This window comes from Psammomys obesus, unplaced genomic scaffold (assembly GCF_907164565.1).
Source record: "Psammomys obesus unplaced genomic scaffold, mPsaObe1.curated_primary_1811, whole genome shotgun sequence".
NCBI classification, from domain to species: domain Eukaryota; kingdom Metazoa; phylum Chordata; class Mammalia; order Rodentia; family Muridae; genus Psammomys; species Psammomys obesus.
Genome location: NW_026593286.1, coordinates 7962008 through 7980629, shown reverse-complemented (window position 1 = coordinate 7980629; position 18622 = coordinate 7962008). Strand labels below are relative to the sequence as shown.

The following is an 18622-nucleotide window of genomic DNA, read 5'->3' as shown; positions in this document are numbered from 1 at the left end:
GGAGGGAGGGAGGGAGGGAGGGAGGGAGGGAGGGAGGGAGGGAGGGAAAGAAGTAGGGAGCTTATTTCAGAACACCAGCATCTTTCATATTCTAGTTCAAAGTTGTTTAAGACGTAGGTCAACTTCTCTAATATGGACTCTGTGATTCACTTAATACTTTTTAGTTGACAGGATCAGGAATGAAGGAAAGGAGGCAAATATCAAGTGACAGCACACAGAATTTGAGATGAGTAAACCTATGAAAATTGTGTGACATGCAGAAGGGCATGATCCAGATCACCCTGGATCTGATGCAATGCTCCCGTGTTGTATACATAAAACAGGTTGCTCAGTCTATTGGTCTTTAATTTCTCATCTGTAAAGTTGAAACACCAAAAGTACATCTAACAGGACTGCAGAATACTGGGTATATCTGAGGCATTTGAAAAATGCCAAGTTTCATGTGCTTTCCTTTATTTCCCACTATATATGTGACACTATTTATGCACAAAACTAGTGTGTTAAAATTTTAAGTATTAAGTGTATGTGAACCTTGGGGAGTGGTGGTGAGTAGGAGTGGGAGATAAAATGAATATTCTTGGTAAATCACCTTCTGGCCTCTACAAATTCAACCCATCAAGGTGCAACACTGTCTTTTGATAGACAATCTTATTAGTTTGCTGGTCTCAACTTAAATCTTAAAATGGGCGAAAAAGATGGCAGGTGGTTAAATCTACACACACAGAAGCTACTGCACCTTGTTACTTTTTAGAAAAGATAACCTTTTTCTTCTGATATCTGATACCCATACAGTCATAAATTAAGCCTAAATGAGCTAGTAATGTATATATGTAAAAGGACGGTAATGAGATAGAGCTCAAGATTATCTGTGAGATGAAACAGAAACCTCAAAGAGTAGACATTCATGAACATTTCTGTGATTGACAATTGTAGGTATTGAGCCTAGCACTTCAGGCATGCTAGCTTAAGCGCTTTACACTTGAGCTGCATAGCCCTAGCCTGTCAACAACCAGTAAAAAGTATGTATAAGCTGGGTGTAGTGTTATGAACTTGCAATTCAAGCACACAGTCTGTGGTAGGGCAGAGGAGGGACACAGAGAGACAGGAGTACCTTTCTGTTCATCTAACATCTAAAATTTTCAACAAGTGGTCTTAAACTTCCCTTAATAGTTTATTATTTTTTTAAATTCTATTTACTTATTATTTATACAGCACACGAGATGAGGGAACCAGATTTCACTATTGATTATGAGCCACCATGTGGTTGCTGGGAATTGAACTCAGGACCTTTGGAAGAATAGCCAATGTTCTTAACCTCTGAGCCATCTCTAGCCCGTATATTTTATTTTGAAAAATCAAGGCATCCATTTGCTGCTATTAAAGATCACAGTGGGTTCATTGTAAAATGGTCCTTCTGTTAGCACACATTAACACATTTTAATAGACATACTAAGCAACTCTCTTATTAAAATGAAATATTGCTGGGATAAAGAGATGGCTCTGTGCTTAAAGAGTACTTGTTACTCAGAGGACCTGGGTTCAATTCCTAGCAGCTTGAGGCAGGCAGGCCAGCAACTGCCTGGAATATAAGGGCCAGATTTCCCCTCCTAGCTTCCAAAGGTACTGCATGCAAGTTGTATACACACACATTCAGGCAAAACACTCATAAGGATAAATAAATCTAGCTGGGCACCAGTAGCGCACACCTGTAACCCCAGCACTTGGGAAGGCAGAGGTAGGCAGATTTCTGTGAGTGCAAAGCCAGCCTGGTCTTACAGGTCCAGGACAGCCAAGGCTACACAAAGAAACCATGTCTCAAAAGAGGAATAAATAAATAAGTAAAAATTAATCAATCGATCAATTAAGTCAAGTATTACTGTAAAATTAACCGGTCAAATACAAACCACTTAACAAGCCTCATAATTCTAGAACAAAGAACTGATCTGATCCCCTGGACATCTCTTTCAGACCTACCTGGGATTTATCCTGCTCCAGTCTTTTCTTCTGTCTGACAATGTCTTCTAGGTGATAAACTGATCTGGCTACAACAGGATCAATGTCAAATAAATCATGAGATGTCAGGGAAGTCTCCTGCCGCAACATCCATTTATAAAATGGCAGGCCGAGGGGAAGGTCCACCTGAAAGGGAGCATGCAACATACTTTTCACAGCAAGCTTGTAACAGGCACTTTGTAAAAGAGGTCATTTGGAAAGGTAAAATAATCTCCAAGAAGAAAAAAAAAAAAAATCTCCAAGAGAAAAAATAATTTAGGAATTGTTCCTGTCTTTACTTGAAATCAAGAGACACAAACTGGGTGCCAAATCTCTGCCAACATTTGAGAAGGCTGAAGAACCTAGTTAAGCACTAACACATAAAAAGAACACCAAGGATGAATATGTAATATCCATTAAGTATTTCACATGAGGGACTCTGAAACACTATGGTGTTCCTCAGTAGAATTTTACTTTATTTTGAACCAACTAAACTCAATATAATTCTACTTATATGTTTAATATTCTGAAGTCAGAGAAGGAAAAATGAAAAACTTACTCAAAACAAAACCAAACAAAATGAATGAAACTTCTAAAATAACCAATAAACTGCACACACCTCTTTAAAGAGAATGTAAATTTGTTGGGTAGAGATGAAAATGTCTTGCCCATACTGATAATATGAAAAGAGGAAATGAAGAAAAGTCCAGAAATATTCAAACCTCCATAAATATAGATCACTTAGTTTATTTTCACAATAGCACTCTAACAGAAACTCACTGAGTTTACCTACATGTTCATGACTTTCCCACTGAATTAAAAACGTCAAAAATACAATTAATGCGATCCTAATGTTGCTTGCCTCTGAGTCCTGTCTACTTAAGGAATGCTACACAGACTAAAGGGCAGATTTACGTGTGTGCTACAGAAGCAGAACTGGCATTAAACAAAAATCTCAAGCAGTTCATGCACACATTCGAAACAGAGCAGCAGTGCTCAAGAACATAGCATTGAGTGCAGGAGACTGAGGTACTTTCACAGAACACTGTACAAAATTATAGATAAGCAAACAATCCTAAACTTACCAATCTGAAATCCATGATAGCCTTAGCCATTAATTTTCCTAAGAAGCGAAACTTCATCTTAACCTTTGCGATATGAGCTGGCTTAGCTGTCCTACCAAAGGGAAGTGCAAACAGGCCCTGGAGGTTTTGAATATACTTGGTCCCTTCTTGGCTTCCTGTAAAACGAGCAAGTCACCAAACTTCAGATGAGATTTTCTAAAACAAAACAAATCAAAACAAAGCCTGGCAACTAAGAACATTAGGAAATTTAGTATTGAGAAAACTGGAGTGACAGCCTCCAGATCTAGAAGTCCTTCCCTCCCATTGGGTAAATGAGAAAATAGGGCGGAAAGACATGAAAGGCAAAGAACATGGTCCCCAGTAGACGACCTAGGGTGGAAAAACTCCCTTACCTCATCCGAGTAATACAGACTGACTACTCACATCTGCACCTTACCTTTTGGATTACTAAGAGTTACTTCTTCACCTCTCCAGAGACCCAAGTCAGCTCTCTGTAGTTCCTGAGAAACAAGTGCATAAAACTCCAGTGTTGGCCCAAGACCTGTACCAACCTAAAAAAAAAAAAAAAAAAAAAAAAAAAAAAAAAAAAGGAGAATCAATCAGAATTTTAGAAACCGTGGTGCCGTTTTTGCCTGGCAACCTCTTGGTGATATGGATGTCAATATCAAGTGTTTGTCAGGAAGCATGAGATGATTTTCCAGTATGTCTTGAACAGCCATTAAAGTCATGGGCACTAAACACCCTTTATCATTCCCTCTGGGCCCTACACTCCAATTGTATGGCTCAAAATCCCAGCTGTGGTTATGTATTTTTCCTTTAGGGATCAATATGGTACTGCATGGATGTGTTTATTTTTCTCTTTAAGGGAGCTAGCCTCCCTCCAACAATCATCTCTTCCTATAACACTTTAGGGCTTTACCACTATTCCATTACATACTTGCAGGGTTTAGACAGGGAATTATTTTCACTGCCTTTAATCCCCATAGAGTCTAACATACATTTAATAGAAGTCTAAGAGATAAAATTCAAGATCTGAATTCATGTCAGCAACCAAAGGAATTAAGTCAGAGGCCCCTTAAGTCCAAGGCTATACTAGAACCTCAAGATATTTATCGGTGTGAGACACACACACACACGACCTCACAGGAGTTGGGGGTGGGAGACAAAAACTCCTGATTTATCAATCTAGAGACTAGGCTTTGCCACTTAAATATTCAAAGGTGACTGTGCAGCTTACAAAGTTGCTATGTGCCAGCAACATTGTCATTATGCTTAGAGCACTGTTCACAGACTCAGCAATTCTCCATTGTTTCAGCAAGCTCCCACCACCTCAGTCCAAACTAAAGTCAAGCAACAATAATAATTTTATATCACAGTTCAATATTATGTGACAATAATCTGTTCAAGTGATCATTTGCTTATAAACAAAGGACACTTTTATTATTAGTATTCTTTAAAAAAAAATAGTGCCTACTATCTTAAGAGTTGATACAGTCTACGCATTTAATTCTTACTTTTCAAAGCAGTGCCTGCTAGCAACTGGAAAGTCCTTTCTGATTAGCTCCCACCCCTTGCACAGAAGTCCATGTGAAAATGGGTATCATTATTTAACCACAATGAGTGTTCCCACAGACATCATGTCCACCTTTGGTGCTTCTTACTCTGCATAATCTAAACCAGTCACTACACAGGAAGTTCTGCCTACACTAATGATTCTCTGCAACCTTCTCCTTTAATCTGATCTACCTAAGCTTGCCGAATGACCCACTTACACTAGTGTCCCTAATGTCCTACGTATTAACAGTGACATTTCCTAAGAAAAACTTACTTGTTCACTCACAGCACATGTTCTTATCACGCCCTAACATCTGTATGGTTCCTACTTCCAGTATCACTGACCTTGACTCCTACTGCTCTGTCCTTATGTACTAGTAGCTCTAGTCACCTTGATCCTGTGATAGTTGGAATATACTGCCTCTGTTCTGCTAGAGCCATTCTTCCTAACACCAGTGATTTGCTTCCCACTCAAAAGCCAGCTTAGAACAATGTTGTCACCTTACCAAACATGTTCCATCTTCGTTAATCTTTTCTGACCACAAGTGTAACATGTATGGTGGTGGTGGTAGTGGTATATGTGTTTGTGTGTATGTGAGAGAGAGAGAGAGAGAACAGATGTGTCAACCTTCCAAAACTAAAGAAAACCTTCACAATGGTAGGGACCTTGTTTATTTTGCTCCGCATTCATTTTCAGCCACTGGAGAAAAGGGAGAGAAAAGATTAGACATGCAGTAGTGCATGTTGTCCACGAGGTGGTGCTCCAGAGCTATTTCTTTCACAAAATTATCCCAAAATTAGTACAGATCCTAGAAAAATCTATTACTTTCTCTTAAATAGCTGTTTCTAAAAGTAAAATGAATTTAACTTAAAGAGTGTTACTGAAAGCCTATGCCACACCCACCAAAGCCAACACAACTTGCTCCTGGGGTTGGTCAGGAGTATCTTGTCCAAACATTCTACTAAATGTACAGCTACTAGATGGTCTGGCTTCTTTTCCATTTTTTTAAAGGGAAGAAAATATGATAGTCTAGCAAAAAGAAATATAGATTAGGGGACTGTTTCAAACAAATACAAAATCCAGAAGAAGACCAACAATGAAAACAATTTGGCTTAACATACATAGTCTTTTTACCTTAAAGGTGACACAAATCAGCATGTTTTATATGCTAGGCAATGTTCTAAGTGTTTTACATATTTCAGTCTGCTAGCCATCTAGCAACATTATGCAGTGAACACATTTTCCCAATGAGGTTGGATCCCAGAACCTTTTTCAGAGTTTAACAGGAAAGATTCACTGAACATGATAGACTATTGATTTCTGCAATAGCAGTTCAAACCTGAACCCTAAGCAGAGTTGGTAAAATGCTATTCTGAACTCATATAGGTCTCATTTAATTAAAATTATCATGCTCATGTATGCAAATACACCAAAGTATTCAGGTTTCAAAGGATTATTTGTGTGAAAACATTTCTCTATTTATCACGTGAATTCCAAGGATCAAGCTCAGGTTATCAGGCTTGGTGCCACTGAGCCATCTCACCAGCCACAGGTAAGATTTCTTACTGCTTACAAATATGAAATCTAAGTACCACATCCTGTGAGCAAAAACTATAATTGGGGGAGATTTAAAAAAAAAAAACACACCAGTACTAAATGGCTTCTAAAATCATTGCCATCCTCCCCCTTTTCCATCTCCTCTGCCTGTCTCCCAAAACTTTCAGAATAGCATTGGCTTTTGTCACCTATCACCAAGCCAACAATATCTTAGGATAAATCCTAATCTGCTAGAAAATTGTTTTTTAAGAGTCACTCACTCTCTCCCACGAAGCATTCCTGTCTTTGCAAAGCTTAATTCCCTCTCTGAATGCCTCATTCATTTGACACCTATATCAATTGCTTGGCACGCCCTTTTGTGCCTCTGTCTTAGGAAATCTCTAACTGACCTGTAAGAATATCTGATAGTTCTACCATAACCTGAATCACTGCCACACAATACACTTCTCAGGACACAAACCTCTACATGTTTATTCTGTGGCTGCAGGTCCTTAGGGCTTTTCACAAAAATTTTTTGTAAGATTATGTTTACAAAAATGAATAAAAAAAAAAAATCAAAGTAATGGCTACAATTATATTTAAATAGCTACTGGTAATACTGTAAACAAAACTACTAAATTTATGGTGTACTTACTTAGTGTACTTACAATGTTCTAACTCTTCACACATATGAACTTAGCTACAACTGAGGTGGTACTTCTATTATCCACATTTTCACACAAGAAAATAAGGGCAAAGCAGTGGCGAGTCAGTGAAGTTAAAATCACCAAGCTTTGTCTTTACCTAGAAAATCATTACTTGAATCTTTTGGCACACTGCCCTTTTTTTGCCTGATGAAAACCATCTGAAAAGAAGCTTAAAAAAAAAAAAAAAAAAAAAGGCCAGAAAGGAAGAAGTAAAACATTCTCAGTCACAGATGACAGAACCATCTACAACAAAGGTCTGTGAGCTAGAGCTAGAATGCACCAAACCTCCTCAGCTAGTCTCCTGCCTTCTTCTTAATATATGAAAGCTAAGAATGTTTGTTAAATGATGGAAAACATTTTGCATAGTGTTTCAACATATATATATAAATGATGTTTGGGTACCATACAAAAACTGTTTGTGAATGAGGGTCCAATCTGTAACTTAAGATGACCCTGGCATTTTAAAAGAATAATGTATGTGTTCAAATGCATGTGTGGAGGTCAGATTTATGCTCAGGGTGTCAGGCTTGCACAGTAAATACCTTAACTCTACTTGTAGAACATACAGCTGCACCTTTAGAAAGCAACATAAATGTTTTTGCTTATTCCCTTAAACGGGTTACTTCATTTTCCCAGCACCATTTCTTGAAAAGGCCATTCTTTTTAGGGTCTGTTTCTGAATTCTTCATTTGTTTTTGTTACACCAATCCTACACAGTCTTGACTTCTGTAGACTTTCTGTAAAGAGGTAATTTGGGTCCTCTAACCTTGTTTTTATCACAATTGTTAATGGTTTTCATTTTTTTAATTTTGTGTTTTATTGTGCTTTTGAGGCACTGCCTCATTATATAACCTGGGTAGGCACTGAACTTTTGCCAGATACCAGAAATGTAAATGCCATGCCTCCCTCAGTTGTCATTAAATACCATGTACATGTGATGTTTAGAATCAGCTTCTATGGGAAGTTTGCAAAGACAAAGATTTTACTTAGTTTGGAGAAGGTGGGTGTGTGTACAGCACCATACCATTGGTACTCTACCAATGGTAGAGTCCTTTGATGCTTTAATTCTCTTAAATTACTATATAATTAAATTGGCCAAAACTCATAATTACATGTATTTTGTTAAAAATTCTCTCCCATTATTTGACTTTTGCTATCATGGCTTTGAAAAAATAATACTCTTCCTTTATTTCCATTTGTTGCCGCATTATGAAAATATTCCTTTCAAAAATATTTCCAATACGTATTGGATCTCATGGACTCTACTATAACCACTCCATTCTGCCTTTATGGCATGAAAGTGGCAATGAGCAGAGCAATGTTCCAATAAAATTTCATTTGTGAACCACCGGCATGGCTCAATTGTTAAGAGCACCTGCTGCCATTCCTGATTACCTAAATTCAATCCCTAGGCCCTACATGATGGAAGGAGAGGACTAACTCCACAAAAATATCCTCTGACCCTCACATGTACCCCATGAGTCAATGTTCCCAAACACACATGCCCACAATCCTAATATAATTAAAATAAAGAGTAAGCTGTGAATGCCAAAAGGCTGTAATAACAGAATTTAGGAGGATAAGGAGGAAAACACTCAAGTTCAAGGCTAGTCTGTATCTCACAGTAATCTCTCATCTCAAAAAAAAAAAAAAAAAAAAAAAAAAAAACCTTTCTTGAATCCATTCTTCAACTCTACATATTAATGTGAAATGATCATTGAATATGAACTAAAACAAAATAAGATTTAAATCTTGTAAACGCATGACACAAAAATTAGACTGCATAAGTGGTAACTGGAAAAAAATGGCAAGGCAGTACTAAAGGATGCAAATCCAGGTAAGAGACCTGTTAATTCAACTACAAAGCAAAATCAAACTGAAAAGTGGGGAACAGTCCCAGCATCTTCTCCAAAATCGAAAGTGACCAACAGGCAATGCAAAAAATGGTCCATATTCTCAATGCAAGGAAAATGCTAATCCAAATCATGTCAATATTCCACAAACTCATTAGAATAATTAAAACTGACAAACCTAGTAACACCAAGTACAGAGTAAGAAATTACTAGGAAAATGACAAAAACTTGGAATCACCACTGACATAAAGTATGGTATTTCTTAATAACATTAAAATATCATAACAAATGACTTAAAATTAAGTATTTATTCAAAAGAACCACAAATAAGTTTATTATAGAAAGACCTGGGCACAAATGTCAAAAACAGAGAATGCAAATGCCCCCAAACTAGTGACTAACACATAATAAGCCATTGTGAGAAACTAGGAAAAAACTTTGGAAAAGGAAAAAAGAAAAAACTGGTGCATGCTACAACATGAATGAGGCTCACATGCATGGCAGTAAGTGAAAAAAGAGCAACGCAACAGTCACATTATTGCATGAACGCATTTATTTATGAGCTTGTAAAAATAGGAAAACAACAACATTGGAAGCTACACCAGTGACTGCCAGGGCAGTGTTTACAGAGATGGTCTCCACTTGCCATAGTGGAGGTGGTTCCAGACTGTGTACATATACCAACTGTGAAAAAAAGTTTTTACGGTGTACACCATATTCTCTATCAATAAACTCCACTCTGAAAAAGCAGTACAAGTGCTTCTGAATTACTGACTCTTAGAAAATTCTTTTACTTCATCAACATTACAAGGATATGTGTAATTATGACAGAAAAAAAAAATCCTGTTTTCTATTTTGCATTTAAACCCCTGAAAAAGGAAGAACTTAATCTTTTTTGTTTTAAGCTAAATTTCCCAATGCCTTTCAGAATTTTCATAGTACCAACAGACACAAATGACATTCTATCAACAGCAATTAAAATACCATCATGGAGTCCAAAACTCACCTCATTTTCATACTGGATTTCTAACATGGCCCGTGAGCTACCAAGGTCCTGCATCACAGACTCAGCTTGTTTCAGCAGCTCCTCTCGGTTCACAGTGCGCTAAAAGGAAAATGGATGTGAAGAAATAATGACCCACTTAGTCAACAGGAAGCGCTTACTACAGTACAAAATAACCCCTTTAACTGTTAGAAAACTATTCCTGTAAGCACATCCCTTAGAAAGGGTAAAAGAGCTACACTGTTAAAGAATTAACAAGTCTCTTCAGGTTTCAACTGACCAGATTCAGCCCCTCCATGGCAGAGTAAACAATAAAAGCTAAGAGTCCCTTCTCAGGTAAAGTAAAGCTGAGCTGCATAGATGACTCTTAAGAGGAAAAAAGCTGCAGAGAGGACTCTGAGACCAGACCAGCAGCCTGAAAGAAACAGAAACTAGCCAAGCTGCCTGGAAGTTTAGACCAACCAACTCACCTGGAAAGGACACTCTGCAACCTGTGCTGTATGCTCCAGGTTCCCAGCTTTGTGTTACCCATGCTAGGGTGGGCTTTGGTGATACAGCTGTCTTTGAGTATTTTCTTTTTTTTTTTTTTAAGATTTATCATTATTTTATGTGTGTTGGTATTTTGCATGTATATCTGTAAGGTGCCAGATTCCCTGGAACTGGAGCTACAGACAGTTGTGAGCTGCCATGCTGGGAACTAAACCAGGGTCCTCAGGAAGAGCGGGTAGTGCTCTTAACCACTGAGACATCTCTCTAGCCCCATTTCTCAGTAATTTCTGTTCCTCTTAAGTAGCTCCAATAAAACTCATGTGGAGATGACAGGGAAGAAACCTCTAAACTCTGAAGTACCCTTGCAACAAGATGCCTCCTGGGTAGACTGAAGATGATAAAGGTCCTGCCATTTCTAAACATAGCAACACTGATGTTGATGCAATCCTCAAGAGATTAAAAACTTGTAAGAGACCACAGAAAAGTCATTGGGAAGGAAAAAACAAACACAAATTCCAATGCAGGTGAATCAGGCAGTATTGAGGGTAGCCTTCATTGGTTCTCAGAGGCAGGCAGATCTCTCAGTTGGAGAGTTCCTAGACAGCCAGGAGTACACAGGAAACAGTCTTTCAAAAAAGGAAAGGAAAGGAAAGGAAAGAAAAGAAAAGGGGAGGGGAAGGGAGGGGAGGAGAGGAGAGAAGAGAAAGAAGAAAGAAGAAAGAAAAAGACACCCACAAACACACACACACTCCAGTGAAGATCAAAAGGCTAGGATTAGTCTCACATGGAAATGGCTCAGGCACAACTGGAAGCTAAGATTAGAAGAAGCATGGGAGAGAAGTCAGCAACACTAGAGGTGACTGAGGCAGACTCAAAATATACTGGGATTTTGTTTCACTCTCTTCCAAATAGGCTTGACAAGCTAAGAGACTAAAATGTATCAAATACTCAACATTAAAAGAGAGGCTATAATTTGACAAAGTTTCCAATATGGAAACAAAGAAATTAAGGTGTATTAGTAAGCATCATGGTAACTAAATGAATATTATTTCAGCAATGAACCAACCCCCAAAAGTAAGACTATACAGTGTCAAGAGGTTCATGGGAAAATAAGCTAACACACCGGTGATTTTTAAAACGACAGAATGATAGAACTTAGCAATAAGAGTGGTTGGTACTTGGTTCCCAGCCCCCACATCAGGCAGCTCACAACCACCAGCTGAAGAGGATCCAATCTTTTCTTCTAGCCACAGGAATAAATGCTCTCAAGTACACAAATCAAGTGAAGGCCATGACTCCACAAGCATATCTAGATATAGTACTTTAGGTCCTACCTGTAAATTGGAAAGCTCAACATAAATACTCTTGAGAAATACTTACTTTTTTTCTATCCAATCTAGGTGCAACTCTGCTGTCTTGCGAATCAGACTGATTGATCTCTGGGTTGGTATCAAGTAATCTTTGCATTGCGCGGTCCCGATCAAATGCAGTTACATAAAAAAGCATTTGTCGGGTGTCAAAAGGAAAGAAAAATGGGCTAGAAAAGATAAAATACAATTTACCATGTAGGTGAGAAACAGAAGACTTTAAAAAAAAAAAATCAAAATCTGTATTGGCAACAACTTCTAATACAATACAGTGGTGACATACACCTTTAATCTCAGCACTTGGGAGGCAGAGACAGGAGGATCTGTGTGAGTTCAGCCAGCCTGGTCTACAGAGCAAGCTCCAGGACTATATAGAGGGACCCTGCTACCAGCAAATGAATGAATGAATGAATGAATGAATGAATGAATGAAAGAAAGAAAGAAAGAAAGAAAGAAAGAAAGAAAGAAAGAAAGAAAGAAAGAAAGAAAGAAATAAGTAAATGGGTGAGTCAATGAATGAAGGAATGAATGAGTGAACAGGTAGATGAATTGGATGGATGGATGGATGGATGGATGGACGGACGGACGGACGGACGACGAAATCTTTTTGAGCCTGTAGCAGTTTGTTGCCATCGAGTTTTACTACGCTGCCCAGATCAGCTTTAATTCCTAGTGAGAATAGCCCTCCTAAAATCTCTAATGGGGGTGGTACCATTGCAAAGTCACATCTGACTCTTGCTAAAGTTAACGACTTTACTATTTCATGATCTTCATCACAGACTTAGCACTGGAAAGTCACTGCCAAGAATACTGCAGCTAAGACACTTCATAGAGTGGTTTTATGGGTTTGATTTTCCCCCCTTGACATTTCAACCTGAATGCTGGTACAACTGACAACATGTAGGGTGAAGCCATACAAAAAAACTCAAATTCTAATTTGATTTTACCACATTAGGTCTATAGTATCTGGTTCAAAAAAGGCTCAGAAAACCAAGCACTCACACCTCTGCAGTACCATTTTTTTTATGAAGGCAAAGAATTTTATTACCCTCAGGTCAAATGTCCTTCAGTGAGTTTGCAAAGTTGTCAACAAACATTACATGTCAACTACAACTTTTCTATCACAAATCAAACAAAGACCAACACCATGTCAATATTTATAAGTTTACCAAAGGACTGTCTTACCAGGTTTTTCCTAGCTCAGTGAGCCATGTTGGGATGTTTCCTGTCATGATTACTAGAGGATCTTGAAGCTGCCTATTTGCTTTTGCTGTTAATTTACTGTTAATGAATTCACTAGTTGGAATAATCTCCTTACACATCGCATTCTGTAAAATAAAATAAAAAAATCAAAATCTCTTTCTATATCCATCAATACGTGGGTCTATATTTTACTTGGTTCTTTTTCTCTCTCACCCTTTTTAACATTCACTATCCAATGCCTTGATGGATTGGATTTCCCATTTCTGAAAATTCCTGCATCTAAACCTCATGGAGCTGTTTCCCTTCACTCTATATAAATAAATAAAGTACTCAACTCTTTACTCAAACACAAATGTTTATAGTCATCTGAGAGGAAGGAATTCTCAACTTACTTATAGTCATGGCGTTTAATCACAAGAGAAACTTTATCTAGGACAGGAATTGGCACCAGGATTTTTGAGATGTTGCTGTGACCATGTTGCCTTTGAGGGGATTGTAGAAGGACCTTTAACTTTAGGCTGGGAAAGCCAATGAGTACTAAATCCTTGGTGAGCTGTTCGTGGGAGTGTGAAAGCTAAGTATATTGAGAGATGCAGAGGACTGAGGCCTGGCTTGTGAAGTTCCAGAGAGAAGTTTTGAGAGACTTAAAGACTATCAGGGTCATTACATAATATGAATTAAGAACCTGTGGGTCTTGCCAGCTTTGGCTCAAGACTGCACTGTAATTAACAGAACACCAGTACCACTGAAGTGAAACCTCTGATCTTGGGAAAAACTGATGGTGGCTAGGTGGAACTAAGAAATGAATGATGATTAAGAAAAACATTTGCATCACTGAGCTGAAATCTTCTGCCAAGTGTTTCCTCAGAGTAAGCACACAGCTGTGCTTCAGAAGTGACTAAGGTTATACCTTGAGCAGGCAGCTAAACTTGGTAGTCAGCTGTGTGGTACTGGTTTTGAAGACATGGAGGAGGGGTCATGAGGAGCAGCTGGCTTGGCACTGTGTGTCAGGGCTCAAGTTGCGGAAAACCCTACATTTTAAAGATGCCAGTTGGAAGACCACCCAAAACAGCAGCAGCAGTGTAGCGGAACTTAGAGGACAAACTGTGTGTCCTGTAGAGGAATCCAGATATGTGACCCAAATCCCTTCCTTGGAGGAACCCAAGATATCTGAGTGAATCAAAGATATTAGACAATGACTTTTTACACTGTTAGGAGTTTGACATTGCTTTGTTCAGACTGTGACTATATCCTGGTTCTTCCTCCTTGAGGAAATAAAGTATTCAAACTTAATTTTAATTTTTACAGGAGTCCACAGAGGTTAAACTTTTAAGAGATATTTTTTGAAAAAAAAAAAAAAAAGAGAGAGAGAGATTGATTTTGGAGTTTTAAAGAAACTTTTTTCTTTTTTGCTTCTTCTTTTAGGGTTGTGTGTATGTGTTAGTTCAGGACAGGGTTTTTCTGTGTAGTCCTGGATGTTCTGGAACTCACTCTGTAGCCAGGCTGACCTTGAACTCAGAGATCCACCTGACTCTGTCTCCTGAGCCAGCATTTAAAAAAGACTGAACATTTAATGAATTTATAAAAGACTGGGAGTTTTTAAAGTTATTTATGTTGTATATTGTGGTATTAACATACAATCGTGGAGATGATTAAGAAAAAACATTGTGCTTTAACAGTGATATGCTTGTGTATCAAGCTGACATGGGATCAGTTATGCTGGCTAGTTTTATGTTAACTTGACATAAACTATACTCAGCTGAGAGAAAATGCCTCTATAAGACTTGGGCTTCAGGAAAACCTGTAGAACATCTTTTAATTGCTGATTGATGTGGGGGACCCCAGGCCATTGTGAGTTTGGCTAACCCTGGGCTGGTACTCCTGGATTTTAAGAAAGCTGGCTGAGCAAGACACTGGAAGTGAGCCAGTAAGCAGAACCCCTCCATGGCCTTTGCATCAGCTGCTGCCTCCTCCAGGTCTCTACCTTGCCTGAGTTCCTACTTGTACTTCTGTAGATGATAGAAGTGATGTGGAAGTGTAAGCCATTTTTTTCCAAACTTGCTTTTGGTCACAGTATTTAATCACAGCAATAGAAACACTAAGTAGGACAAAGGGTTTGGTTATTTCTTAAAAAAATTTAATCCAAGAATATTAAGCTCCAGAGATGAGTTCACTGTATACATTCAGTGACTCACTGTCTCTATTTCTAGTGTAATAGAGCATTCACTTACTAAACAGAAAACTAAGGTGACACAGAATTTCAAAGGAGACATTACTCACATCATACAAGTAATACCAGTATCGACTGATGGCATGTAAAACTCTTAAAAGAAGGATTACATCTAAGGATGGGTCTTCAAAGGTGATATTTTCGGGTGGTGTGGGAATGAGGTAAACTTCTAAAGGATTCGATACAGACGGGCACACTCCATCTAGAGGATAAGAAAGTTTCACTTTTAAACAAAATATCAATAGCTAAAAATCTACATACCCAGAGTCGCCTTCATCATGTAAAGCTGTCACACTTAACTTCTTAGTATCTCAATTGTATTAAACATGCTCATTTCTTAACTTTTACCCTTGTACACATTTAATACCCAGGAATAAAAAAATGTTCACGTCTCCTGAAGATGCATAGCTAAACAGGAGAAAAATAACTGACTGTTTTGCATTCCCTTCCTGTGTATCAAAGTCACCCTGTAGCTGTCCCGTGAAGTTGAGGGCCAATCTGTTGGTGACCAGACACAGCCTCCAGCACTCTCTTCTTTAGTGAGTGAATGCATTTAACCCTTCATGAAGGCATGAATTCTTAAAGAATTAGATTATTTTTCAGTTTTAAGTTTATAAAATTCTTAATTCTTGTTTTCTAGATATGAAGTCAAAGATTACATTAAAAGTAATTACACTACAGTAATTTAATTCTTAAGTTACTATACCCAAAGCTTTTCAGAGCTCTAAATCAGTTTTAAAAAGTAGGAAGAAGAAAGGACAGGGCCTGAACAGAGTCAGCTTCCCTCAGTGTGTCGCCTTACCATGCCATAACTCATCATGCTTCTTTGCATTTCTGGGGGAAGTTTTTGTTGGAGCTGTTTGAGCTCTCCCCCTTTTACCACCAACACAATCTTTACTACTTTCTTCATCCTCTCTGACGGGTTTGTACCTAAGGGAATAAGACAGTATGAAAATCAAATGTGGATTTTAAATGTGCCAAATTATTTAACAAAGCTAATAATGTTTAAGTCAGAGAAACCATACAGAATTCCTATGAGTCTCTGAAATCCACCATCTTTCTCCCTATTTGGATTCAGAGACTCACCAAGGCTTTATATCTTCCTAAAAGAATATGTAAATTAGCAAGTAAAGGGCTAATTTGGGGAAAAGGTCTCTTCTCTAAATGGCAGACACTAAAGGCAGTCTAAGAAGCTGTACAGGACTCAGAGCTACTGAGCTTGACTCCATCAAAAGGTTTAAAAATGAAATAAAAAAGGTAGATTGTTGCTTAAATGCTTTCTAGTAGATAGGAAGAGGAAGCAGTATTCATATACACAGCGTATATTAAATATTTGAAAAGCTTTTCATAGTTGAAATGTAGGACTTAGGTTCTTTCCTCACAGAATTAGGCCATGAATTTAATGTGGATTCTAAAACAAAGATCACATACTACCAAGAAAAACCAGTTCAGACTTACCATATTGTATGAGTCTTTGTCCAAATACCAGCTCTTCCCAGAGGATTGCTCTCATCATCAGTGGATTCTCTTTCATCTTCAGCCTGTACACTGAATTGCCGCACTGCCTGATACACGGTCATGTTATATGGTAGTAAATGTTCTCCAATATAAAACTGTAGCCTGTGCCTTACATTTCCTGAATTTAAAAACTGAGCAGCCTGAATAAAGCAAAGCAAAATCCATATAAGCCCAAGTACTGACATCTGTACATTAGTTGAAATTTATTTGCTAGGGCAACAAGCCAAGACCTGTGGTGGATATTTAAACTACAGACACTCCCAAACCTATATATTCTGAGCATCACTGACCTGAAATGCTTTTAAGACAGAAATGGTCAGAGATTGAACTTGTTTTGTCTGGAGTATGGAGATATGTACATATACACAGAGATGGAACTCAAATCTAGACTATTCATATTCTGCACACCCAGCTTTGTAGACAACTGAACATTGGTATGGTTAGTGTAACTCCAATTTTTTCTACAACTGACGAGATATAGGAAAATGTGTATTTTCCATTTATAGCATCCTTTTGGAGGTTTCATATTATGGATATTTACTTGAAGGATAATTCAAGCTATATTAGTCTATTTCTTCCTCTACATATACAATTATGAAAATTTTTAATTTATAAGCAGAATTCAGTAAGAAATAACAAAATTAAATAAATACACTAAAATAAGCTATTGTTAGTTTAATATTAATTATTAAACTTATTAAATTATTAATATTAATTATTAAATAATATTAACATATTATTCATTTCTGTGATTTTTCAACAATGACTAATAAGGGGCGATTTTATTCCTGGAAAGCTAAATCACAGATAAAGCATGATAAATGTATACTACAACATGGTATAAAAAGCACCTTACCAGAGATTCATCTATTTCCTCATCTGATCCATCATCATCACTGTCTTCATCATCTTCTCTTACTCTTCCATACCCTAGGTATCAAAAAAGATTGTCATCTAGGAATTGTAGGTGTCAGATGAAAGATTATATATATACTGAATAAACTGGTATTGTCTTTAAAAAGTAGTTTATATATTCTGACCTATAAAAAAAGAAAGATACAAAATTCTGAAGCACAAAACGCTCTGCCTATTAAGCAAGTTCAACATATGTATATTTCTGGAAGGAAAAGAGGCTCCTACTACCTAAGGTTTATCAGGAACAATAAATAATAAACAGGAAAACAGGAAATAGCCTTTAGAAGTAGAGTACACATACGGAAAATACCTCTAACCACAAGATATCTCTCAATAGCTTGCACCAAAGCCAGGGGATCAATCTTGACAGGTCCGCCTTTCCACTGCTTCACATTTGCACAGTCTGGGTGTCTTTGTAACTGACATTTTAACTGATGTGTGTTGAAAAATTTTAAAGCTTGTGATCCTCTGTTGAGAGAAAAGCTCAAGATAATTTGTGAAAAAAGGTTATTCTATTATTTTCACAGTGAACATATATTTAACTAAAGAAAATATAAAAACTACATTGTATTACAGTACAAAGCACTTAAAAAGATTCAACAACAAATCAAATTATTCAATTCAAATTATTATAAATAACTACTAAATGAATAGGTTTTCATGCACATGAAAACATGAAAAAAACATGCTCTAGCCTCTGTGAATCCATGTGATCAATGGTCATGAACACTGACTTCAGTGAAATGCTATGCCTACTGGGTTATTCCTCTAGAAATAAGAACTCTTCAACAACTTGAGCACACTGACTTCTGCAGTATTTGTCCTTCCCTACTAAACTTTATTCAAAGACCAAGAGAGGAAATTCTAATTTTCTTTTTTTTTGCTTCTAAAAATAAAAACGCAAACTAGTAATATAAAAATAAAAACTAACATTCAAATTTACTTTGCTGCATACTTTTAAATGAATGGCTATGTCAGTGGCTGTGCATGGTGGTATATACCTGTAATCCCACACTCTGGGAGGCAGAGGCAGGTGGATCTCTGTGAGTTTAAGGCCATCCTGGTCTATAGAGTAAGTCCAGGACAGCCAAGGCTACACAAAGAAACCCTGTCTCCAAAGTAGATAGATAGATAGATAGATAGATAGATAGATAGATAGATAGATAGAT

The 18622-nt window shown here is 37.5% G+C and overlaps 1 protein-coding gene across 14 annotated transcripts in view; it reads right to left on the bottom strand.

Annotated features, from left to right (window-relative positions):
• The window catches only part of Trip12 (thyroid hormone receptor interactor 12), a 93297-nt gene that overhangs the window by 6003 nt on the left and 68672 nt on the right, over window positions 1-18622 (bottom strand). For 9 of the 14 annotated variants that reach the window (XM_055617041.1, XM_055617042.1, XM_055617045.1 and 6 more), the window contains 11 exons: window positions 17764-17936; window positions 17395-17468; window positions 16479-16678; window positions 15823-15950; window positions 15071-15222; window positions 12773-12915; window positions 11601-11757; window positions 9735-9833; window positions 3514-3628; window positions 3078-3232; window positions 1975-2139 (listed from right to left, as the gene is read on the bottom strand). In XM_055617041.1, the coding sequence (XP_055473016.1) occupies window positions 1975-2139; window positions 3078-3232; window positions 3514-3628; window positions 9735-9833; window positions 11601-11757; window positions 12773-12915; window positions 15071-15222; window positions 15823-15950; window positions 16479-16678; window positions 17395-17468; window positions 17764-17936 (1561 nt within the window). The remainder of the gene's footprint in view (window positions 1-1974; window positions 2140-3077; window positions 3233-3513; window positions 3629-9734; window positions 9834-11600; window positions 11758-12772; window positions 12916-15070; window positions 15223-15822; window positions 15951-16478; window positions 16679-17394; window positions 17469-17763; window positions 17937-18622) is intronic. The other 5 variants (XM_055617043.1, XM_055617044.1, XM_055617048.1 and 2 more) reach the window with 1 other exon arrangement.